Source organism: Xenia sp. Carnegie-2017, unplaced genomic scaffold, assembly GCF_021976095.1.
Source record: "Xenia sp. Carnegie-2017 unplaced genomic scaffold, XeniaSp_v1 HiC_scaffold_16, whole genome shotgun sequence".
Lineage (NCBI taxonomy): Eukaryota > Metazoa > Cnidaria > Anthozoa > Malacalcyonacea > Xeniidae > Xenia > Xenia sp. Carnegie-2017.
This window is the reverse complement of record NW_025813469.1, coordinates 11,298,267-11,324,006: the sequence shown is the minus strand read 5'-3', so window position 1 is coordinate 11,324,006 and position 25,740 is coordinate 11,298,267. Positions and strand designations below refer to the sequence as shown.

At 36.1% G+C, this 25,740-nt stretch overlaps 1 protein-coding gene across 2 annotated transcripts; it reads left to right on the top strand.

Moving 5' to 3' along the window:
- Window positions 1-426: 426 nt before the first annotated feature.
- On the top strand, window positions 427-25,661 carry LOC124436580 (1-phosphatidylinositol 4,5-bisphosphate phosphodiesterase gamma-1-like). 2 transcript variants are annotated; one of them, XM_046986536.1, is made up of 38 exons: window positions 427-1,007; window positions 1,680-1,829; window positions 2,048-2,135; window positions 2,213-2,260; window positions 2,559-2,640; window positions 3,741-3,821; window positions 3,895-3,929; window positions 5,560-5,611; window positions 5,934-6,029; window positions 6,753-6,868; window positions 7,471-7,556; window positions 8,514-8,634; window positions 8,791-8,876; window positions 8,953-9,035; window positions 9,775-9,811; window positions 12,252-12,319; window positions 13,084-13,197; window positions 13,336-13,367; window positions 14,292-14,411; window positions 15,094-15,271; window positions 16,431-16,453; window positions 16,557-16,688; window positions 17,164-17,320; window positions 17,564-17,584; window positions 17,666-17,731; window positions 18,375-18,478; window positions 18,961-19,060; window positions 19,134-19,197; window positions 19,298-19,386; window positions 21,326-21,491; window positions 21,922-22,140; window positions 22,787-22,832; window positions 22,906-23,008; window positions 23,095-23,209; window positions 24,050-24,208; window positions 24,296-24,378; window positions 25,001-25,200; window positions 25,471-25,661. In XM_046986536.1, the coding sequence occupies exons 1-38, from the start codon at window positions 782-784 to the stop codon at window positions 25,508-25,510; spliced, it is 3,786 nt and encodes a 1,261-aa protein (XP_046842492.1). In that variant the 5' UTR covers window positions 427-781; the 3' UTR covers window positions 25,511-25,661. The 2 variants fall into 2 exon arrangements, with proteins under 2 accessions (XP_046842492.1, XP_046842493.1); XM_046986537.1 differs by lacking the exons at window positions 427-1,007; window positions 1,680-1,829; window positions 2,048-2,135; window positions 2,213-2,260 and adding an exon at window positions 2,271-2,359.
- The last annotated feature ends 79 nt before the right edge of the window (window positions 25,662-25,740 follow it).

Here is a 25,740-nt window from a genome sequence, read left to right as displayed (position 1 = left end):
TGTATCAACTTGTATTGTCCTTTTTAACTCGATTTTTACGTGATTTTTCCCCATTTTATATCACATTCGTCATCCGGTGGTTCACAAATTACAATTTTCTCGCCAGTTAGCCAAAGATTATTGCGAAATTGCCGAGTTGTTGAAGCTGCAGGTGGATAAAAATATTCGGTTCAACTGCGTTGTGAAATCTAACAACCGGTTGTTGAAAATCAAATTTACATATCAAGACAGTTGTGTTTGAAAGAGAATTTCCTGAGTTAACTTGGACGAAGCATCCATTCCAGTTAAAAGCGGAATGAAAATCAACCGGGCTGGCTTTTAATAAACCCCCCGTGAAAATGAAACAAGAACAAATAATCTCAATAACCACAGAGCACGCCATTCATAAATAGTGTAATTTTACCGGGGGGGAGCAGAAGACAGGAAATTCATCATGTTTGTCGATGAAATATGAAATATACCTGTACTGTTATTTACCGAACAATAATCACAGTTTATTAACTACCTGCAGTTACCATGGACGAAATCCAATTTTAATAACCTTCCTACGACCAATGAAAGTCAATCAAGCAAAATGTAAATAAACGACATCCCTGCTGTGTTAGTTCAAGACCTCACTCACGAAAGGCAACTATTTATTATCACTATCATCCAGGAAGTACATCGCCTCACAGGGAGAAAACACCGAATCCTATGTCTTAAAAATCGACTGCAAGTCTACAGAGATCGCCTCGAAGCTGACTTTTTGTTCCCTTATCGGGAGAAATCGGCAAATCTCAAAATGAGTAGACATTCAACAGGTAGCTTGGACAGGAGATATCTGAGGCATCGTGAATCAAGCAGCTCCCTCGATATTGAACGAATTGTGGCAATACTCGAAGGTGGCATGCCCATGACAAGGTTCTCCTCCGCCAGTAAAAAAAAACCAGAAAACCGAATATACTTCGTCAACGTAGAACGAATGCTGTTCTATTGGCGGCGTCACGATCACAAAGTTGAAGGCTCAGGTATTCATATTATGCTTTTAACTCGTCGACAGAACGAGAAGTGTTCTATTTTGTCTTGTTGGTCGATAAATCTGTAAAGAACCAGCTGAATTTTGTAATTACTTACGATTGTCGTTTTGTATTGGCGATTCGCATGCCAATTGTCAAAGCTCATCGTGTTCACTTATGTTTAACAAGATTTACTTTTTTTCCTTACGTAAATCGACTAAAATGTCAATGAACGCCATATATGTATCGTGATAGTTTCCTTTGTGTGTTTGTTTTGTAGTTTTGATCGTTTTATTCCCTCGTTCAAGTGTAGAGTGTGAATAAAACTCGAGAAATCGTATTTTAGTCAAGTTTTTCTTTTGAAAGGTTGACATTTCCTCTGACGGAAAATGTGAGCATTTAAAGCGGGAAGCCTGTTGCCTTGGATTTGTTAATTGTGCAAATTAAAGTCAATTTCTTTTTTGTTTATGATCCTCATAACATAAATAGAATTGTACTTATTTGTTTTGATGCTTTGCACTCACTAAAAATTTGTCTTCCTAGTACAAAATGGATATTCTTACGGAAATTGTTTAAGCTTGACAGGATTGACAGTTGACAAAGAACAAAAATCACACTTATGCCTCTCTTTCAAGCACCATGCCTTAAACAACCTGACTGTTTTGCCTTGATATATCATTGCAGTGAAAATACGCGAATTTAAGTTCATTCGTCACAGCAATGTGTCCAAAGACTTCGAGAAGAATGCAGATTATTTGAAGAAAATTGAAGAAAACTGCTGTTTGGTGATTTTTTATGGCACTGCGTTTAATTTGAAAACATTAAGTTTCGTTGGTATGTAGTAAGAAAGTGCTTATATTGTCATTAAATTATAGTCTATGTTGTTGCTGGTTCTCAAGTTTTAGTCTTACTATACAAGTTTGAGTACATTATTAATATACATTTCTTTAGTAATGTATTGTCTTTATGCCAAGTGAACATAGCAAATTTTTCATAGCAAGGCTGGATGTGTGCCACCGGCAATATTTAACTACTGTATATTGGTTTTGTAGCTTCCACGTCACAGGAATGTAATTATTGGGTTGAAGGTTTGACATATTTGTTGAATATGAAGGTGACACATCCGAAAATTCTCAGTAGGTGAGAAATTGAAGTCGGTGATGTCTTTGGGATGTTTGGAATTTTTTTGTAATTTGCTCATTTTTGCTCGTTTCCAGGTGGCTACAAGTCGAATGGAACATGTTGCTAAATAGTAATCAACATGGGTAAGAGAATATGAAGAGATATGCATGCAGGGGGGTTGACCTTTACAACACTTTCATACAAGTCGAATGGAACCTGTTGCTAACTAATAATCAACATGGGTAAGAGAGTATGAAGAGATATGCATGCAGGGGGGGTTTACAACATGTTTGCACAAGTGGAATGCGACATGTTAATAGCACATTTAACTTTACTAGCTGAAGCTTTGCTGTGTGATCTTTACTGTTAGCAGTATCTCTATTTTACAGCATTTCACCAGCCGACTTCTTCAAATTTATTAACTAAATTTCAAACTTCCAGGATCACGATGAAAGAGTTGAAGCAATTTTTGTTGCGTTGTAACATAAAGATGAGTGTCCCGGAAATGAACACGAATTTTAAGGTCAGGACTTCTGTTTCTTTATTTTGTTTTCATTTTTTTCTGATAGATAAACAGACATTTAATTCATTTACTTTTATGGATGAATTTAGGTTTTCCCTACAAAATATAAACATAGAAATCAATTAAGCTCAAACAGCCATCTTAAAATACACATGCCCCAGGATCTCAAGTCAAACACACAAAAATTCTGACATGTGGACAACATCAACAAAAGCACCACCAAAATCTCAGCCAAACTAGACTAACCAAACAGCATCTTATAAAAATTAGAACACCCCCCCTACAAAATCATCTTGCATTCATCCCTGATTATTTCCCAACTCAAGGTTTAATTTTGAAATTATTTACATCAAGTATTTGCTTGTGAACATTGTGTTGTGCATGGTAATTAAATTGCATTTTCTCTACTTGCATGCAATTGGCTAATGATTAGGTACTGTTTGAATCTTTCTTCTAATTTTTTCATACATGTAACTGCTAACCAATGTATCTGCCAGGTAGTACAGCCTGTGCTATATGGTATGTATGGTTACGGCTACAGCTTAACCAGTTAGAAGTTTTAACCAATGTGAGACAATCGAAACAATTACCTCATCTTTAGCCAATCAGAAAGTGCATTAACTCAGATGCAGTAGAGGAACTCTAAGATGTTGACAAACATTCCTTGCGGATTTTCAAAGACTGCACTTACCATCTAATGCAAGATGTACACTGGCTAAGACATAATTAAGTTTACCACATGCTTTTGTACACAACACTCAATCGTGAAAATTTTTTTTTTGTAACAAAGCTTATACGTTGTTTGAGTAAAGAGTTAGTTGTCCTGTTTGCGATTGTTTCTAAAATTAGTAGTTTAATGTTTAATGTACAGCATATAAATTTTATAGTTCGAATTTTGGAAAATAAATTGAAATAACTGGGATAGTTTTTTTGTGGTTAAATTATTGCAAAAATATTTACGACCTTTCTAAATTGATATATTTCTACAACATTTTAGACTTCAAATCTTCGAGCTTCCTACTTAGCGTAGGCACTTAGCTGGAAAATCAACTTGAAAACGCCTTTTTATTAAAGCGTCGTTAAAATTTTTCTCTTTGTAGAAAATTGACGTTAACAACAATGCCGTCATTGATTTCAAAGGATTTAAAGCGTTTTACGACAACTTGATGAACCCCCAAGAGGTTCGTCTTTAAATGCCCGCGTCTATTGTGAAATTCCGTTGTTTGTTTTTTGTATTTTTTCTTTTTCGTGTAGGTGACGAAATATTTCTACACGCTATCAAAAGACAGGTAGGATAAAACCGTTTACATAATATTGTATTTCTCGCAAATTCGAAGTTCCTTCATGAAGCGCGATTTTTATTTTTGTCGATGAAAGATCTTCCGAAACTATGATTGAGTTTCTTTGTTACATTTATCTTTTGAAATGTTTACTTCCCGAGCTATTAAAATTATCGTTAAATGGAAATTAAATCATTTTCGTTCATTCGCTTCCCATTTTTAATTTACGCTTCCTCTAGTTTGATTTGTTATCGCAAGCATCAAACAAATTTACGCTTAATCATTTTTGTGATTAATGTCAATCACAATCAAAACTTCTGGACAAAACACGGGCAGATGCGCAGCCTAAAGCGAAACAATCATGATTTTAATGTTTGTAAATCAGTAAATAAGCGTCCACAAATTATCTAGACGAGCAGTCAAAAAAAAACCTGCTCTCAAGCTTTGTCTATTAATTGGATATTGTTGATTTTCATTTTTGGCAAACATTGATCAATTAACGTAGAAGACAGCTTGTCTAAACGATGCAAAGGTTTAACAAAAGCAACATTAGAATTCTCCTCCTTTTATTAGATATGCTGTTCTTTTCGTAAAAATAAACAGATTCCGAAGAATATGGCCATCTTGAAATCAAATATTTGAATTAAAACAAGAGACGTAGTATTGAGGGTTGATTTTCGACTTTATTTCAAAGTCTCCTCAAGCACAAACTTATGTCTGATTGCGTCTGCCGAAAGTATTGAAATAAAATCAAAAATCAACTCCCAATTTTACGTCAAATATCGAATTTCAAGATGGCCATATTCTGCGGAATCTTCTTTCTTTTTATGTTTTTTAAAAATTTTCGACTGGACGTGGATTGGGGCTAATTTATTTTTGTATGATGTGAATTGTATCAATTGTTTCAGCACTTATCCAAACGGTACCATATTGAATTATTTTTTATCTTCGAGCAGTTCTTTTTTTAACTCCCTGTTCAGTTTCCATTTGGCAAAAGCTTGGGATAATTGCAGAACATCCTGCCAAATACTTATATATCCTGCTAAATACTTATATATCTGCATGCCCGACCGGAGCACGAACCTTATTCCTAATCATGCATAGTCTGATTATTGTTGGAGGTCTTTGTGGCGCGCTATTTTAAAAGTACGCCAATATCTTCAATAACTCAAGAACTAGACAGGCAATCATAAAAGTCCATTACAATTTTAGAAGATCTTTTTTTAAGTTATGCGTCACTGACACTTTAGTTAAGAAATTAAAGATGTTTACTGTGTTTGCACAGGCTTATGCAAACTGAGGAGACCTTTGGGAGAACTCTAGAGCGAAGGTTTGCACCTGCTCGAGAGTTCTCATAAACGTCTCCGAGGTTTGAATAAACCATACAAACACGAAAAACATCTTTTATTTCTTTTATAAAAAAGCAAAAATGTGAAACAAACAAATTTAAAACAAATATTTTAATATTTCCTCTAACATGTATTCATGATTTATTTGAAAATTTTATTGATTGATTTGATTGGTTTGTGCTCAGATCGGTTTTCACTGGCTAATGCAAACACGGTTGTACACCAATCACCGCATTCGTTTCATTTTGTTTTTTTATAAACGTCAATAATTTTGTGTGTTTTTTTATTAGGAAGAATGTTCTACTTCGTGAGCTGAGAACTTTTCTCGCTATTGACCAGAAGGTAGAAAACCATTTCTCGTGTTTTTTTTTCATTGCTGCTACGCCATCCGAAGTTTCGAAGCGTCAAAAATCAAACGAAAATTGCTTTTTCTTTCAGAGTGATCTCTGATCATGTTTGTCAAGCTTTTTAATTTGAAAATTGCAATGCATAAAACAGAGACACCCCCCTGAATATATTCAAAATGCAGGACAAATGATTTTAAATAAAGACTATCCAGGGGGGTTGTTGATGTTTTCTGCAGAGGCAGGGTACTACCGTGAGGGTAGCGAGTCGATCGCGTATCCATGTTTACACAATAAAACTTCAGTGAAATTCATTTCAGGAAAAATTTGCATCGAAAGTGGAAGCATTAAAAGAACATCTACACAAATATTTGGGGGAGTACCGACATCCTGATCCATATTTATCCCTCGTTGAGGTTTGTTTGTTCTTTACTGCCCGCGTATGATCCCCAATAACCGTGCATTACGTCATTCATCTGATTTTCTCCATCGTTCAACTTAAGTTTTTTTCGATTAAAATCCAGGAGATGCTTGCACGATGCTGAAATACCGCTGTCCATCAGATAGCGACTTTTCACATGCATGAAGAAGTTTGTTTCCACCCGTTCACAAAATTTAAACTTTTTCATCTTTTGACTAACGTTTCATATAATTCGTCGTTCATTTTCAATCTATTAATGTCTCAGCTTTTAAGAAATGTTTTAAACAATCGAAAATAGAACCTGTGTACCGGACCATTATAGTGGAATGTGCTCCGTGCATCTCGAATTACTGAGTAAATTTATGTATAATTTCTCAACAAAAACAAAGTTTACAACCGTTCATTTTGCTTTGACGTTGCTTGTTACCACACTCTGGATTCCCTGCAAAACTGCCATTTTGATTAATTTTAATTATATCATGAATAATTACCCTGTATTACAAGTTCATTTTTTCAGTATTGTGGGACAGGATTGGACGATAAATTTGATATTATTGCGCAGACCATATACCACGTTTATGGTCTGATGCAAAGACTATCAAAGATACGCTTTCCAGTAGAAAGCGCTATCCAGGCAGTTCAGTTGCTTCAGTAACCAACTAGCACCCAGTTTCCTTGTGTTTTAACTCATATAATTCCTCACACTTTTTTCCCTCAGTTTACAGATTACATATACTCGAAGACGAACAGCGTTTTCAATGAAGAACATAGTGTAGTTTACCAAGATATGAAACAACCCTTGAGTCGTTACTGGATTGCCTCCTCTCACAACACGTAAGTAAGGAAGAAGACTGATGGCACCTTTTGCGTGTACTCCACGTGAGAAATATTTAAAGAATGAGTATCAGGGTCATGCTTTGCGCGCTTGGCTAGCCATTTTAAGGGACACCGAATATGGCCGCTGTAATATGTTTGATTTAAGTACATAAGTACAGCATAAAATACGACGGCGTGAATATTGTAGCAACAGTCAAACTGTCAACCATAAATTCTTCCTATAAATAAATATGATCACATAAGTCAATAAACGAAACAAAACCTGTAATGAATACGCATCGGATTGCACGGAAGTTCCCGTATGAAAACATAAAGCCAATCAGCTGCACCGGCGTATCTAGCCCACTATCATATACGGCAATCTTACCTTCGTATTTTAGCCAATCATCTGCACCGGAGTATCAAGCCCAATATAGTTATTTTCTATGTCACAACTAGTTCCTCTCTTTTTCTTCGTTTTCAAAATTTTATAAAGATTATTACGTAACGCAACTCATACGATAGGGTTTTATAGATTTTTTGGCGCGTGTTCCAGATGATTTCTTTGCTTCTACCATTGCAATGATTTTATTGAACCTTTTTTCTCTGTTCTTCCACAGATATTTAACGGGAAACCAACTATTGAGCGAATCATCGGTCGAGGCTTATGTACGATGCCTGCGAATGGGATGTCGTTGCGTTGAACGTAAGTAAAAGAATATGCATATTAGTGTCGTTCCTATACTGTTCGTATTGACAGTATTCACTTCCTGATTTGTTTAGAATTTATAGTAATTCAGGGGGGTTCTTTGTCATCTATCAATGCGTTCTTGCTTAGCTGTGAGGAAAAATATTGCACTTAATGTCATATAGTTTGAAAGTTTGAGTTAACTTTCTGGTGTCGGTTATTTTATCTTGTTGCTATACATACTTAAGTACATCACAACAACGTGATATTATTATCTATGATGTTAAGATTTGAAACAAATTAAATTGTGTTTTGAAATATCATCATAGTCCAAAGTTGATCTTGTAGTTTATTTGGTAGAACATTGGAGACAATGATTATCTTGTTACTATACCTGAGTACATCACAACAATGTGATGTTATTATCTATGATATTAAGATATAAAAGAAACTAGAACTGTGTTTTAAAATTCATCATCATTATTATTATTATTATTATAAACAAATTTATATGCAGGATAAAACTCTATCAGTTATGTGAAAATCACAAACTGTTAAAAACAGAGTTGTTCTGTTACTAGAAATCTAACCTGAAAACTTAAGTCTAACTATGCATAAGATTTATTAAATTTAAGAATAAAAGTATAAGAAATTCATCTATTTTCATCTGTTTTCACAAAGTAGTAGCTAAATGCTTACTCAGTTCTTCAATAAAAAGTCGCAAAGTATCCGATTTACGAAACTGTAGAGGTAATTCATGATAAAGTTTTCCTCCACTGAAGTAAAACCTTTTTGCAATTTCAAGTTTCACATTTGGGGATTTTGATGGGAAAACCTTGATTTCTGATGGTTACTTTGCAGTCAATGTAACAATAATCATTAATCCTTTTGTTCTGAAGGGTTAGGTGTTAGAGTCTCTACGATCTCTTTTGGAAACCATAAGCATTACCTCACAGTCAATTTCTTTATTTCCAGTTGATTGTTGGGACGGTCCTGACAACCATCCAGTTATTTATCACGGGAAGACCATCACATCGAAAATCAAATTTCTCGACGTCATTAAAGCGATCAAGGAGTACGCCTTCACCGCCAGCAGGTAAGAGAAGTTTAATGTCTAATGAATTTGGCTGACTACGAAAAATATTGAGATTTAGATGTGCGTAATGTTTTTGTCGATTCGGTTGATTGTTTCATATAGTCGCTTATTTTGTCGCCTTTGTTAGATATCCGGTCATTTTGTCGTTTTTTCTAGTTATCCGCTTATTTTGTCGATTGAGAACCATTGCAGTATCCCGCAGCAACGCGTGATGGCGCAAGATTTTCGTGATGTTTTTGGAGGTTCGTTTTTAGGACACGCACGTAACAAGAGTTTAAATCAATTTCCTACAATGGCATCCATTATTTTTGTGTTTAGATTACCTCCTCACGGGTCCGGTCAATCCTAACGAAGACAGGCTACCTTCTCCAGAACAACTTCAACGTAAAATCATTATCAAGGTTGGTTTTTAACTTCTCTCAATAGTTTAGGATTTTCCCGACTCATAAGGGCTCATGTTATCCTTGGGTTGTTGTAAAAATTGAACGCTAATTGGAGGGTGAATATTCATCCTCGCTTTAACTTTTTTGCCCAAATCATCTTTTAACAATATAAATGGTTTGAACCCGGGAGTATCGTTACATGTTTGTAAATGTAGATCGTCCAGGTTGGTATAGTCCTGAGAAGGACTGTTTTTGTTGTTGTTGACTGAAGTTTCGACAACCTTCGCGGTCGTCATCTTCAGAATCAAATGACCATACAAATCATCAAAACTACTTTTCTGTTTGACCAATCAAATGGTATTGCGGAAGTCATTTGACCAATCAAATGATATTGCTGAAGTCATTTGACCAATCAAATGATATTGCTGAAGTCATTTGACCAATCAAATGATATTGCTGAAGTCATTTGACCAATCAAATGAGGACTCGATGAATATTTACTACGTACACGATTTTCAATAAAAAGTTCGACGGTTCTTGAAATTACATTAATTCTTTTCTCTATTTTTTCAATACTCCTATAAATGACCTAGGCATGAAAGGTAGTTACATGGCGATATTCTGCTCTGCTCGACTGATTTTTTTTTGAACAGATTTTACATAGGATTATCCAAATTTTATCGATAAAACTCCAGCGTACTTTTATCATTCCATGCTATCACATGCCATAATGACATTTGCTGTGTTTTTTTTTCAGTACAAAAAACTTGCCGCTGACCCAAATGACACTAAAGGTAGGAGTATTTCTTACAAAAAATATCGAAAATTTTTGCTCATGCTGTGTCAATATGTTTCTTGCTGGTTTAAGGGGTGGGGTGGGAGGGTATCAAAGTTTTTGGATTGCAATAGACACTACGTTGGCGAAGGCAGTTGATTTACCCACAGTATAGAGAATATATTGTCGGGCCATTCCGTTGAATTTTTATATCAAGCATGTGATTACCATAGTGACAGCCAGTAAATTTCGTTTTCTGACCAACAGCAATCCTGAGATAGCTAACGGCAGCCAGTCATGCAATAAAACACACCACAGCAAGTTACGCAACAAAATGAAACTACTGTATATTTCCCTATACTGTGATTTAACAATGGTTCAACACAGTGAAATAGCCAGCCTGCCTGTTTTTTTTTATGATATGTAAATATTTTGGTATTCATTCACTTTAAAAACAATTTTTCTAAAGAAGTGAATAATCATAATGATCTGAAATTTGCATAGCATGACAATATGTACAATATGCTCTATTGTCTTGTGTTCACTCAAGATAAGTTGGAGGTCTGGGTACAATATGTCTTTGCTAATCTGCTTCATTGCGTAATGTCCATCTACGTACAATATGCTCTATTGTCTTGTGTTCACTCAAGATAAGTTGGAGGTCTGGGTACAATATGTCTTTGCTAATATGCTTCATTGCGTAATGTCCATCTACGTACAATATGCTCTATTGCCTTGTGTTCACTCAAGATAAGTTGGAGGTCTGGGTACAATATGTCTTTGCTTATCTGCTTCATTGCATAATGTCCATCTACGTACATTTTGCTTTATTGTCTTGTGTTCACTCAAGATAAGTTGGAGGTCTGGGTACAATATGTCTCTGCTAATCTGCTTCATTGCGTAATGGTCATCTACGTACATTTTGCTTTATTGTCTTGTGTTCACTCAAGATAAGTTGGAGGTCTGGGTAGAATATGTCTCTGCTAATCTGCTTCATTGCGTAATGTCCATCTACGTACATTGTGCTTTATTGTCATGTGTTCACTCAAGATAAATTGGAGGTCTGGGTACAATATGTCTCTGCTAATATGCTTCATTGCGTGATGTCCATCTACGTATATTTTGCTCTATTGTCTTGTGTTCACTCAAGTAAATTGGAGGTCTGGGTACAATATGTCTCTGCTAATATGCTTCATTGCGTAATGTCCATCTACGTATATTTTGCTCTATTTTCTTGTGTTCACTCAAGATAAATTGGAGGTCTGGGTACAATATGTCTTTGCTAATATGCTTCATTGCGTGATGTCCATCTACGTATATTTTGCTCTATTGTCTTGTGTTCACTCAAGATAAATTGGAGGTCTGGGTACAATATGTCTTTGCTAATATGCTTCATTGCACAATGCCTATCTACGTATATTTTGCTCTATTGTCTTGTGTTCACTCAAGATAAATTGGAGGTCTAGGTACAATATGTCTCTGCTAATATGCTTCATTGCGTAATGTCCATCTACGTATATTTTGCTCTATTGTCTTGTGTTCACTCAAGATAAATTGGAGGTCTGGGTACAATATGTCTTTGCTAATATGCTTCATTGCGTGATGTCCATCTACGTATATTTTGCTCTATTGTCTTGTGTTCACTCAAGATAAATTGGAGGTCTGGGTACAATATGTCTTTGCTAATATGCTTCATTGCGTGATGTCCATCTACGTATATTTTGCTCAATTGTCTTGTGTTCACTCAAGATAAATTGGAGGTCTGGGTACAATATGTCTTTGCTAATATGCTTCATTGCGTGATGTCCATCTACGTATATTTTGCTCTATTGTCTTGTGCTCACTCAAGATAAGTTGGAGGTCTGGGTACAATATGTCTTTGCTAATATGCTTCATTGCACAATGCCTATCTACGTATATTTTGCTCTATTGTCTTGTGTTCACTCAAGATAAATTGGAGGTCTAGGTACAATATGTCTCTGCTAATATGCTTCATTGCGTAATGTCCATCTACGTATATTTTGCTCTATTGTCTTGTGTTCACTCAAGATAAATTAGAGGTCTGGGTACAATATGTCTTTGCTAATATGCTTCATTGCGTGATGTCCATCTACGTATATTTTGCTCTATTGTCTTGTGTTCACTCAAGATAAATTGGAGGTCTGGGTAAAATATGTCTTTGCTAATATGCTTCATTGCGTAATGTCCATCTACGTACATTTTGCTCTACTGTCTTGTGTTCACTCAAGAAAAGTTGAAATTTTTTTGTTTATCTCTGAAATTCCCTTTGCATGACAAGAAACTTAGTTATGTGTACTGAATCTTGTTTATATCTTTGTTTGTTTCGAGCGTCGTAAAAGATAGCCTAAAAATTAGTGATTTTTTACTTTAGTGTCATAAACAGTTTCATTGCCGTATCTTGTTCGCATTTAGTTTTCATCCCCGAGATGTCGTTTCAGGTACGGAGGATGTTCTAAATGATGTTGCGATGGATGGTATTTTGTACCTTGAGGACGAATATGACAAGGTGGGTGTTGTTGTATTGCTGACTTGATTGAACCGGGCAACCGCTGACAAAGATAAAATGCGAGAAGAAATTCACATGTGCTTTTATGAAGGACTTTTCAATAACTAATCTTGTCAAATGATCTTCAAGCTACAGGGCAAATTAGTAGCCTAGGAATAAAGTCTATTTGTTTAGAAATTATAATAATGAAGACTTGAATACTGCTTAGAAGAGCGAATTTGCCACTCTGACCTCAGTAGTTCTATAAAGAACTGTCGTAATCGCTTACATGTAAAGCGTGGAAAACAAGCCAACAAGTGATTATTTCGACCGTAGCTTGTGATGTGTAGGTTTCATAAAAAATGTTTTTATTTGTCATGAAGTCAACGGATTTTCGTCTCGCGAGACAAAAACAAAAATTAAATGAGAGTTAATTGAGAAATGAAATTAATGTATGAAGCTTTGCTTGATTCCAATTGTCAAAAGGCAGTATTTGTAATGTCTTTCGATTAATAATTTGCTCCCTAAATGCTAGTTCATTCACTGCAAAAATATAATGGATAGTTGAATTTCATAATGTTAAGCAAGTACGGACTGTTGTAGTGGACTGGTGTCGTCAACCCCAATTGCAGGAAGGCTGTTTAGCATTTTCCACTGGATGGTAAAAATCGTTTCAAAAATCTTTTTAGGCAAACCAATTCATACGAGATTCCTTTCAATTTTTTTTCTTCTCTCTGTTTGTTCTCGCGCCATTTCACGGTGTTCTTTGTTTTATTTCTCTGTAGGTTTGGCGACCACATTTTTTCGTCTTGAGTAACAACAGATTGGACTGGACCGAGGAGCAAACCGAGTCACGTGACGATGATGATAGTTTCAATGAAGACCAGTCTGTCGACGAGGTATTATTCTCAATAAAATGCTGAAATATTTACAGTTGGCCTAAATGAAGTATTTAAATGTGTACGCATCATCGACTTTTTAACGAACCGAACGCTGTTATTGAAATCTGAGTTGATGTTTTATTTTTCTTGTTTAAGAACACGAACGAAGAACTGCACTTTTCAGAACCGTAAGTTTTTTTTTGTTATACACGGTTGAAAACGATGAATTCAAAGCGAAGTTGTTCATGACAGGAAATAATGTTTTGTTGCCTTTATTGTTTATGATTATCGTCGACGTTGAGCGGTTTCAGGTGTAACATTGAGGGCTGCAATGCTGCGAGGAAATTTTTCAAAGCATTACTCGCGGCTAATTTATTTTGTACCTCGCTTAAATTGTTTCACAATACAATTGAGGAATTTACATGCAACCAACAGCGATTTGAGGAATTTACATGCAACCAACAGCGATTTGCGAACGTTTGTTCATAATTGTTCACAGGAGATTTTTAAACTCAGCTGGAATTCTCTGTTTTGAAATTTTCTTTGCCTTTACCAACCGTTCTGGTACAGGTTGCAAGAAAACCGACTGTACCACTATCCACTGCGTTGTAATATTTTTGAGTGCTTTAAAAATCTCTTGGAAAGAAAACATCACGATTTAACCTAGGCAATCAATAAAATACAATATTGGTACTAGAATTGCGAAGTTTGATTGATTATCGTAAGGAAAATATAAACACCTTTTTAAAAAGTTTAAATAATTTACTATCCAATGGATTACGCTATCCGTGTTTTGTGCAACCGTAGCCTTTACGACAATGTTGAAAAATATGTTGCAAGAAAGTGCTCGTTATTTTAATGGGAAAATGCTTTAAACTGTACTTCAAGTTTTTGAAGGATTTTCGACTGCAAGCTTTGTTGTTCAGATATTTCATCTGAAGTTTTTTTAATCGTCTAAATTTTCTCCTCAATATTGAGACCTAAGGATGCAAATTTGTAGCCATTTACTAATCACTGCTGCTAATAACTTGATTTCATCGCTCACATGGTTTTGTACTAGTCACTGCGACTAATCACTTGATTTCATCTCTCACATGGTTTTCTATCTTCAGTTGGTTTCATCACGGCATCGATGGCGTCGCTGCAACAAAGTTACTTCAAAGTTACAACAGAGGAAACGGTTCGTTTCTTGTTCGAGAGTCGTCTGCTGGTGGCTACAGCATCACTTTCTGGTCAGCAGTTGTTTTATACTTGTCTATTGAAGATAGATTTTGAAGCATTTAAAGGAGAAAAAGTGACTTAGTGTTTTTGCTAGGACATTTTGGATTCCTTGTTGGTCGAGTCACTTAGTATCGGCATAGAATCTGAGGTGTTGGTTTGGGTTGGGAGGGAAGAGATGGGAGTAAGGGGTCAATGAGGAGGGTTGGTTTGGGAGAGATGGGAGTAAGGGGATCATTGAGTAGGGTTGGTTTGGGTTAGGAGGGGAGAGATGGGAGTAAGGGGATCAATAAGGAGGGTAGGTTTTGGGTTAGGAGGGGGAAAATGGAAGTAAGGGGATCAATGAGGAGGTTTGGTTTGGGTTAGGAGGGGAGAAATGGGAGTAAGGGGATCAATGAGGATGGTGGAAAGACTTTAAATAGATAAATATAAAAGTTAGTCTTTATGACCTTTGCGTATGTTGGACTAGTCTATCCAAATGTCTATCGATAAGGAAAGACCATCAATGGGGGATCACCTTTGTTTGATTGTTTGGTACATGGGTATTTTGTTGGAACGTTCACCTCTCATGAACTCCATCTAGCCAAGGCTGCACCCCCCTCCTAAATCCTTCCCTGATTTACCGCCTTTGCATCGCGTGGACCTTTGGTAACGGTTTTAAAGCCTTGGAAATTTATGAACGTTATCTCTGTTTAGGCGTAACGGTATCGCCCAACATTGTCGTATAAAGGAAAGAAAAGTGAACGGGGAAGTGACGTATTCTCTTGGAGAGAACGATAGTTTTTTAAATTTGTATAGTCTTGTAGAGCATTACAAGTGTCATCCGTTGAGAACGCCTGGCTTTGAAATCACTTTAACGGATGCAATTTCGCAGGTATGAACTATAAAGTCGTGTTATTATAGCAATAAAGATTATTTTTGTCTGTACTGCGCATGAGAGAACGAGACTCAAAATAACGACCGAAGAGTGATCAGTCAAGTTGACCGTTATAGCATTGTCAAAGTTGGTTTTTGATCGCTTATTCATACACCAATGAGGTGAAATAATATATTTTCTGAAAATACAGATTTTTTATGTTTGACGTTCAAAGCTCTTATGACATTCCACATATATCGTTTCACAAGAGTGCTTTTGGGAAAATCCTTATATGACAAAATTGTCCAAAACACGAATAAAAGTTTTGGTAAATTTAATGGTTTGAACCCGGGAGTATCGTTACATGTTTGTAGATGTAGATCGTCCAGGTAGAGTCCTGAGAAGGACTGTTTTTGTTGTTGTTGACTGACGTTTCGACAACCTTAGCAGTAGTCATCTTCACTTGACTCTGAAGATAACTACCGCTAAGGTTGTCAAAACGTCAGTCTACATCAATACCAACAGTCCTTCTCAGGACTCTACTAACCTGGACGATCTTTACCCCCAAACATGTTAAAAAAATTGGTGTTTTGACAGATGAGCCAGATGATCGAACGGGCTCAAAGCCTTCGATCCAATTTCAACCACAATTCTAACACTTCATCATATTTACAAGAGAAATACGGCATTTCTGTACAAAAGTTGACGTTCAACATTTCATGAGAAAATTGAAAGGAAAAATACACGATTAAGTGATAATTGTTGTCAAAGACTTGGAAATGTGACCTGTCCAAATGACCGGCAATTTAAAAAATTGTAGAGTTCTGTTCCTCGTGAGATTCCTTAGTTTTTTCCGATGTGTTTTAATTGTCTTTTGTAGATATTTGGTAAAAGACAATTACCACACATCGGAAAAAACTAAGTAATCTCACGAGGAACAGAACACTAACATTCACACACAACGAGAGGATAACCAATCTATCATCACACCAATTAAAAAATTCACCGGCCAATAGGCATTTTTGCCAGATCGTTGTCTTTTAACAGGTCGTTATTTTGAGCCTTGAAAAACTGTTATTGTGTTCAATGCGCATGGCAGACCATTGTCACCAGCATTGCGCTAGGCAGAATGTGATGTTCTCAATAATCTTTGCCTTTTTATCTTTTTTTTTTGCAGCCGAATGCACATTTGGATAAAGTGTAAGTAAATGGTCAGCAGTCATATAGATCTTACTTCTGTGTTGTGAACATGCAACGTCTTTAGGAACGATGTCTTACATGAAGAAATCTTATTGCCTTACAGGTGGTTTCATACGTCATTAACACGTGACCAGGCGGAGTATATGCTAATTCGCGCGCCGAACGACGGCTCGTTTCTTGTTCGCAAGAAAGAAAGCATGGGCGACGGTCAAGAAGCGTTCGCCATCTCCTTCAAGTATGACTTTGTTTTGTCGTCGCATGTTTAAATATGGTCAAGCATTAGCGAATCTAGCCCAGAGATATACTTAGGGAGGGGGGAGGGGGGGTTCAGAATGGTTTTGGCTTGATGAGGTGCAGGAGATGTGCCAATTTTTCTACGAAATACCAAAATATTAAGCAAAAGAAAGTGTTTTATAGAGAATACTTTCAAAAATCTCCCAATCATAAGAAAAACGTAACAAAATTTAACAAACGAAGTCTGACATTCTACTACTACAAGTAATCTAATCCAAACTACTGCACCCATCCACCCCCCTGCAAAAACATCGGAGATCCACTCTCGATGTAAGATAAGTTGAAATAAATATAAACAGCTTAATCTCTCTCTCTCTCCTGATATTTGTCTAAGTATCGATTTACCCTTACATCAATAGGACCTATTTATCAAACCTGAAATTGAGTTCCAAACAAATCGCGTGTGTTTATTGTAGAGCAAAAGGTAAAGTGAAACATTGTCGTATTATTCAAGAAGGAAGACTGTATACCATTGGTACAGCTCAGTTCGAATCTCTGGTTGAGTTGGTTGATTACTACACCAAGTGTCCACTTTACAAAAATATCAAACTAAGATATCCAATCAACGAAGCGGTAACCACGTGATTTTGTGATACATTTGAAGATTATCTTTACTTCCCAAAACTTGGTCTTTTTGCAGTAGTTGGTTACAACGAAAAGTTTTTTTAATTTATTGTCAGCTTAGCGGTAGGCAACTTCCGAGTCAAGTAGTTTGACTGCACCAACTTAGTTGGTATATATCTAGAAACATTTAACGATACTCCCCGGTTCAAATCATTAACTTTAAATCTAACATTACTTATTTTCTTTGTTTAGAAACTTGATGAAATTGAAACCGTAAGTCGATTTGCTTCGTTCATTCTTCAATATCGATAAAAGGAAACATTGTACGACTTTTTTTCCCGTTTTCTTTACAAGGTTCCTTATGATTACGTCGGTGAAATATATCAAGATCTCTACCTAGATCCAACTTTTGCAACTAAGGTAAAATAGCACGAAAAATCATGGTAGGAATTTAATCCTGCTGTATTATTCTTGTATCGTGAAAGTATTTCTCATGGGCAAAATGTGAAATACTTTGTTGTCTATTTTCTCTCTTGATATCTATTCTTGGATTGCAAGCAATTGCTTTTTTTTCATTTGCAGTTTTTGCTTTTTGCCATCTTTTAAAACGGCGTTCCTAATCTTAAGGGATTCTATATCATACAACATCTATATCATAGTCTAGTGCCGCTCTACCTGTTGGTAGCTCAATAGGTAGAGCGGCGGACTAGTATCCCGAAGGTGCGAGTTCAAATCTCGTCCAAGTCACATGTTTTTCATGTGCATATTAAACCGTGTTAGGATTAATATATTATGCATATACTCTGATGATGGCTTTGGAATAAAGTCGAAACACGGTGTCATCCAATAAACTGTTATAGTGGCGAGAATCTCTCGTCCATACGCAGTTTAAAAAGAGATTTGACTCGTCTCCAATCCCTGTGGGCTTGGTAGCTCAACAGGTAGAGCGGCGGACGAGTATCCCGAAGGTGCAAGTTCATATTAAACCGTGTTAGTATTAATATATTATACATATTGTCGAATGAGGTTCTGCGATGCATTAATATGTGATCATTTCATTCAGTCGGTTTGCCGTGCATTATGGGATTACACTGCGACAGATGATGGCGAAATGTCATTTTGTAAGGGAGCGTTTATCACGAATGTCGTCAAGAGCGATAGGGGATGGTAAGTTCTATTATTGTAGTCGAAATCAATGCTCTTTAGATTAGATTTAGTCCATTTCATGTGTAACACGATTAACCACCGATGATTATAAAATAACAACTAGAGAACGCGTCCACTGATTGGTCTGTAGCCGAGTTTGCATTAAGCTGTGTAAACCGATCTGAGCTCAATGAATTCAATCGATAAAAGAGAATTTGCAAATCAGTCGAGAATACATGTTTGAGGAAATGTTGAAACATTTGTTTTAAATTTGTCTGTTTCGCATTTTTGTTATTTTATAAAAGAAACAAAAGATGTTTTTCGTGTATGCACTGGTTTATCAAACCTCGGAGACGTTTGGAAGAAATCTCTAGCAGGTGATAACCCTCGGGTTTCCACTAATCGCTCTCGAGTCCTCCATAAAGTCTCCTCGGCTTGCATAAGCCCGTGCAAACACAGTTTTGACCATCCTTAATTTATTCTCTCATTGCAATTGATTTTAGGTGGCGCGGTGATTTTGCCGACTACAAGCAAGCGCTCTTTCCCGCCAATTTTTGCGAAGAGATCAATGTCGCGACAGGGGAGTTCAATGGAGGCGATGAGGTAGGTGATGATGCTTATGAATTATTGTGGATGAATGCAAGTAGTTGTGGATTGCCACTGTTCGATTTCTTAGGAAAACGATCGTCCACTTGGCGAGACACAGAAAGGATCAATGAATGTCACGAAATGCAAAATAGGTAAACTCTCTACATGATGAAAACCACGTGACAACCATAACGAAATCACGTGACGAATGTAGTAAAACCACGTGAGAAACTATTTTTTCTATTCCTATAGAGCTGGTACCTCCACGCGGAGGTTATTTGTTAGCTCGTATCACAGCCAACGGACAGAAACCGTTGGAAGTCGCGGCAAGGTCAATCAAGGTTTGTTCATTTTTGCATTTACATTGATGGTTTTTTCAATAAATCTATCAAACTGAATATTACTGGTAAAGTAGGCCGAAATAACTGAATATTACTGGTAAAGTAGGCTAAAATAACTGAATATTACTGGTAGTCGGCTGAAATAACTGAATATTACTGGTAAAGTCGGCCAAAATAACTGAATATTACTGGTAAAGTAGGCCGAAATAACTGAATATTACTGGTAAAGTCGGCCGAAATAACTGAATATTACTGGTAAAGTCGGCCGAAATAACTAAATATTACTGGTAAAGTCGGCCGAAATAACTGAATATTACTGGTAAAGTCGGCCAAAATAACTGAATATTACTGGTAAAGTCGGCCGAAATAACTGAATATTACTGGTAAAGTCGGCCGAAATAACTGAATATTACTGGTAAAGTCGGCCGAAATAACTGAATATTACTGGTAAAGTCGGCAGAAATAACTGAATATTACTGGTAAAGTCGGTCGAAATAACTGAATATTACAGGTAAAGTCGGCCGAAATGTTTACTCGAAAACAGTGGCCAAGCAAACGCAGAACTTTCAGTCCTGCAATGCAAAATATTCGGCAACATTCATTCTTTTACACAAAAAAATTCGTTGATTTTTTTTCTGGTAAATGAACACAAAAAATATAGTGCAAGCAAAAGTTTAGCTAGCGTCGCCAGTGCTGGAAAAAGATTGAATGAAATTAATTTTCTAAAATAATAAACGACAATTTTGTTGAAAAACTTGGATGGGAGAAGTAACAGACTGCTTGTAACACTGCTTAACTTGACTTGCTAACACTGCTGAATTTGACTTGCTAACACTGCTTAACTTGACTTGCTAACACTGCTGAATTTGATTTGCTAACACTGCTGAATTTGATTTGCTAACATTGCTGAATTTGACTTACTAACACTGCTGAATTTGACTTGCTAACACTGCTGAATTTGACTTACTAACACTGCTGAATTTGACTTACTAACACTGCTGAATTTGACTTGCTAACACTGCTTAACTTGACTTGCTAACACTGCTGAATTTGATTTGCTAACACTGCTGAATTTGATTTGCTAACACTGCTGAATTTGACTTGCTAACACTGCTGAATTTGACTTACTAACACTGCTGAATTTGACTTACTAACACTGCTGAATTTGACTTACTAACACTGCTGAATTTGACTTGCTAACACTGCTTAACTTGACTTGCTAACACTGCTTAACTTGACTTGCTAACACTGCTTAACTTGACTTGCTAGCGCTGCTGAATTTGACTTACTAACACTGCTGAACTTGACTTGCTAACGCTTTTAAACATGATTTGCTAACACTGCGGAACTTGACCTCCTAACACTTCTGAACTCAACTTGCTAATTGCACAGCTAACACTGCTAGACTTGACTTCAATTATACGCGCTAAAATGTCATGTCGACTTAGAAAAGTTTGTAACGTGTCTACTTGTGCCTTCAAGCATTTAACTAAATATACCTCTAGGAAGCTATCATTAGTTAAACATACTTGTTCTTGCTGAGACAAGAGGTGTCTTAGGTGTCTGGGGATCAAATACAGATTACACCAATACGAAAAATAATAGTTTTAAGGTAAAATACCAAAATTGAAAAAAATATGACGTAGGCAAGTTTGCAACGTGTCTACTTGTGCCTTCAAGCATTTAACTAAATATATACACCTAGGAAGCTCTCTTTAGTTAAACATACTTGTTCTTGCATAGACAAGAGGTGTCTTACTTAGGTGTCTGGGGATGAAATCCCGTACTCTAGCTTACAGTTGTAAATCAAATTTTTGTATTCAGTTGAGCGACTTTTGTGGTACCAGTCATTTTATACGCTTTACTTGTTCAGCACCCGATACAAAAGGAACTGGAGACGAGTGAAGCAACTGTATTTTAACATCTTGATAATTTTTAGGAATTGGAGGCGTGGATTGAATGCATAAGTAAGTGTGGAAATCCGCCGAACCGAACAGAAAGCTTGAAAGCACAACAAAATACCAAGGCAACGGCCGAACAGAAAATTGACAAAATGTTGTCAGATCTCGTTATATATTGTCAAACTGTACCATTTGATTTTGAAGGTTCGTGCGCAAATAGTAATTTTATGTAATGTAATTCAATATATAATATAGTATAGTATAATGAAATATAATATATTGTATAAATTGTATAAATTGTCGGCTTAAAAAGGTTTATAAACATGATAAAGCTATAGTTAATTTATAAAATATTGCTTTGTAAGAAATATTTATAATTACATTTTTTCATAATTTTTTTCTTTAATTCAGTGTTAGTCATTTTTAAAGTTGGAACTTCTCTTATACTTACAGATGAAATACTCAATTCACCCGAGACTAGACGTATAGTTAGGACATTCTCATTTGTTTAACGACTCTAATCTGGCCTAGCTCGTGTGTATTTGATGCAACAGTCGTATTTGATTATTATTGATGCGCTTTCGACTGCAGTCATGCCAACTAGAAGATTAACTCTTATTGGTTCTTTTTTCAGGAGTGGGAAAGGGTAAACACTACGAAATGTCTTCAATATCAGAGTCGAAGGTCGACAAGTACATCAATCAGAAGAACGCTGCTCTTCTCAACCGCTACAATGAAAATCAGTTGACTCGTATCTACCCGAAGGGAACACGCGTCGAGTCGACGAATTACGATCCAACAACGATGTGGAATTGTGGAGTACAAATGTGTGCCTTAAATTATCAAACTTCTGGTAAACGAGGTTTTATTTTATTTAATGAATGATTACAGCAATTCACCATCTCCTCCGTTAACTTTGCAATGGTACTATTATCTTGCTTCGCTGTAGTTTTTGCGTTGACTTAAAGTACTGTGGGCACGCATGAGAATAACTGCTACTACTACTACTACAATACAATAACTACTACAATACGACCAGCAGTACCGTAGCCAGCCCGCAAGTTTTGGTCGTGCTATGTAAATTTTGGACATTAGCATTATTTCTTTAGAAATCTCATCTTTGTACAGTAAGTGAACACAGAAAAATTAACATAGCAGGACCAAATTTCCAGGCTGGGTATACGCCACTGACTACCAGCATTAGGGTTATGATTAGGGTTAGCCGTGTTTTCGTAAATTTTAATCCTTTCCATAATTCTAATCCTAAACATCATTTTTTTGTTAAGTAGAATTGCCGCCATTTTTCTCAGTTTTGTGCCCGCAATATTTTTTTTCGAACAGCGGCAGACATTGTTCATTAATTAAGCTGCAAATGATCATTTGTTTATGGAAATTTTTTCCACGAGCAAATAAGAATTTTATTTTGAAAATTTTTTCGACTCTCTCGGGAGACTGTTGTCATCTTACTACCTTTAAGTTTGTGTTATTTTGATTTTCAGATCGACCTATGCAACTAAATCACGGAAGGTTCATGGATAACGGAGGGTACGGTTTTGCATAGTATATATCATAATGGGAACATTGAGGGATCTTTGCTGATCATATTTTTTTCATACAGATGTGGTTATGTATTAAAGCCAGACTGCATGAGTTTAGAAAATTTCGATCCATACAATACAAGCTTACTAAAAAGCGTCAAACCTGTCACCATTAGTTTAACGGTAGGTGCTCATTTTCCCGCCCAAAAATCCTCGATTGAAATTTGCTGACCGACTTCGTTTTAAACGTGGGCGCGTTTTTTTTTCAGATAATCTCTGGTCGACATTTACCGAAGATAGCTCGAGGTGTCACGTCACCGTTCGTCGAAGTGGAAATCGTTGGAGCTCAATATGACACACAGAAATGTAGAACTAAAACACAAGGTAATGTGGAAAAGTTTTTATCATACAGGGTGTATAAAAAAAACTGAACAGATAGGAAAACGCCGTAAATGTTATCAGCACACAAGATCTGCAAAAACATTTGGTGGAAGAATGTTGTTGGACTTCCACTAGATCATCTGACCGTAAAATTATTGCAGAGCAAGAAAATTCGGTGGAAGAATGTTGTTGGACTTCCACTGGATCATCTGACAGTAAAATTATTGCAGAGCAAGAAAATTTGGTGGAAGAATGTTGTTGGACTTCCAGTGGATCATCTGACAGTAAAATTTTTGCAGATATTTACCCATTTTAAGAGTGAGAATTGTGTTACCGAGAAGCAATTTTGAAATAGCTTGCGTACGTAAATAACAAAGCTAATAAGCAATTGGAACAAACAGAGTTAAAATATGGCACATGTTTTTTCAAGCTTATCAACTCCCACGAAATTTACTCAAACCGTGCACGAACGCTAAGCATCCGAATTGCGCATTATTTTGCGCAACTTTTAATGTCATATGAGAATAACCACCTATTTCCACAAAAGGTTTTTGCAGATCTAGCGCGCTGACGACTTTAGCGACGATTTCCCAGTTGCTCAGTTTTTTTGATACACCCTATGTATATATATATTAATGTTTCTCCAACAAAGAGTATTGATCAAATCTTCGCTCCTATTCAAATTCACAATGTCGTGATTTCTATCTTTTCTATTTTAATGCACTAAAACAGAGTTCTAGTTTCTTTCATAGCTTAATATCATAGATAACAACATCACGTTGTTGTGACGTAGTCAGGTAATAGCAAGTTAATCATTGTCTCCGTTTTCATCCAAATTTTTAGATGTCAACGGTTTGAACCCAGTCTTCAACATGCACACTGAGTTCGACGTGCTTTGTCCCCCCCTGGCTTACATTCGATTCGCCGTTTATGACGAAGACATGTTCGGTGATCCCAACTTTGTTGCCCAAGCCGTGTTTCCACTTGGGAGCCTACGATTGGGTGAGTTTTTAAATAGACAAAGTTTTGACACTGTATGACGGAAAACAGCTATTTTGATTATCTGTTTCTGTTTTTATATTTGTTAAGGTTACAGATCAGTACCATTGAAAAATGCTTATAATGAAGACTTGGAGATGAGCGCGTTATTGATCCATTTGGATATGTTCATGGTAGGATTCTACTTTCCTGTGGTTGATGACAATATGTATGATTTATGATAATACACCATATAACTTCTTTTTGTTGATGGCAATAAATCATACTGTCTCTTTCTGTGGTTGGTGACACTAGAACCACTTTCAAAAAGTAGACAAAAGGTAGACTTAAATTTGAAGACAAACGTACAGAAAAGTTAGATACAAAGTTAGACAGAAATGTGTACACAAAGGCAGACACAAAGTTAGACATCAATGTACCCTCAAAATAGACATAAAGATAGACAACATAGACAAAAAGGAAGACATCAAGGTAGACATATGAAGGCAAACCCTTAGGTAGTTGTAAAGGTAGGCATGAAGGTAGACATAAAAGTAGACATAAAGGTAAACACAAAGATAGACACAAAGATAGACATAAAGGTAGACATAAAGGTAGACACAAAGATAGACACAAAGGTAGACACAAAGGTAGACATAACGGTAGACATAAAAGTACACATAAAGGTAGACACAAAGATAAACATAAAGATAGACATAAAGGTAGACATAAAGGTAGACATAAAGGTAGACATAAAGGTAGACACATTTTTTTGCTTTTGAAAAAGCTGATTACTCCATTGATCTCCATCACCAGGATGAAGACGAAGAAGTTTATACTAACATTCATGATCTACGAAGCCAAATGCAACAGATCACGACGAGAATAGGCCAAGAAGCCTCGCACATTAATAATTCCGAAGAGTCCTTGGAGCTATCAACTATGAAAATGTTGGACAATGAATTCCGTGAAAAACAAATACAACTCAGGACACTGCTTGCAAAAAGGACAGCGAAGTATGTTTTACTCTTTTAAATATTTCTCTTTTAGTCAGTTTTCAATTCGACTGTTGTTAATGGGGGGTTTGGAAACGGGAGAGCCCCCCCCGGCTAATTTTTACATCAAGAGACTGAATAATATGTAATATATATTATAGAATAAAATATAATAGGTAGCTTTTTCTATAATTTTTTCCTTACTAATATTAAAATTTCGTAAATTCTTTTATTCCTCAATTTTACGATGAATTCCCAGTTCTTAAAATTCCTCTGTGCTTCCATTTTCAGGAATCGTGGGGAGAAACAAAAGAAGACGAAGTCAATGTAACGTCAATGGGGAAAAATAACGTATTTTATATCGTGTCGTGCTTGTAAAGTTTAAAATGCAATTTTTTAATATTTATTGAACGTCCAGCTCATAGTCGTAGTTAGATTTTGAATATTTCAATGATTAATTGGTCTGAATTGATTTGTCTGAATTGATTTGTCTGAATTGATTTGTCTGAATTGATTTGTCTGAATTGATTTGTCTGAATTGATTTGTCTGAATTGATTTGT

What these genes read in the sequence shown, in the direction of transcription:
- LOC124436580 (XM_046986536.1), top strand. Translation starts at nt 782, where the DNA reads ATGAGTAGACATTCAACAGGTAGCTTGGACAGGAGATATCTGAGGCAT. An exon ending in TCGCGGCAAGGTCAATCAAG is followed by an intron (nt 19,387 to 21,325) that starts GTTTGTTCATTT and finishes GATAATTTTTAG; the next exon opens with GAATTGGAGGCGTGGATTGA. An exon ending in ACTTGGGAGCCTACGATTGG is followed by an intron (nt 24,209 to 24,295) that starts GTGAGTTTTTAA and finishes ATATTTGTTAAG; the next exon opens with GTTACAGATCAGTACCATTG.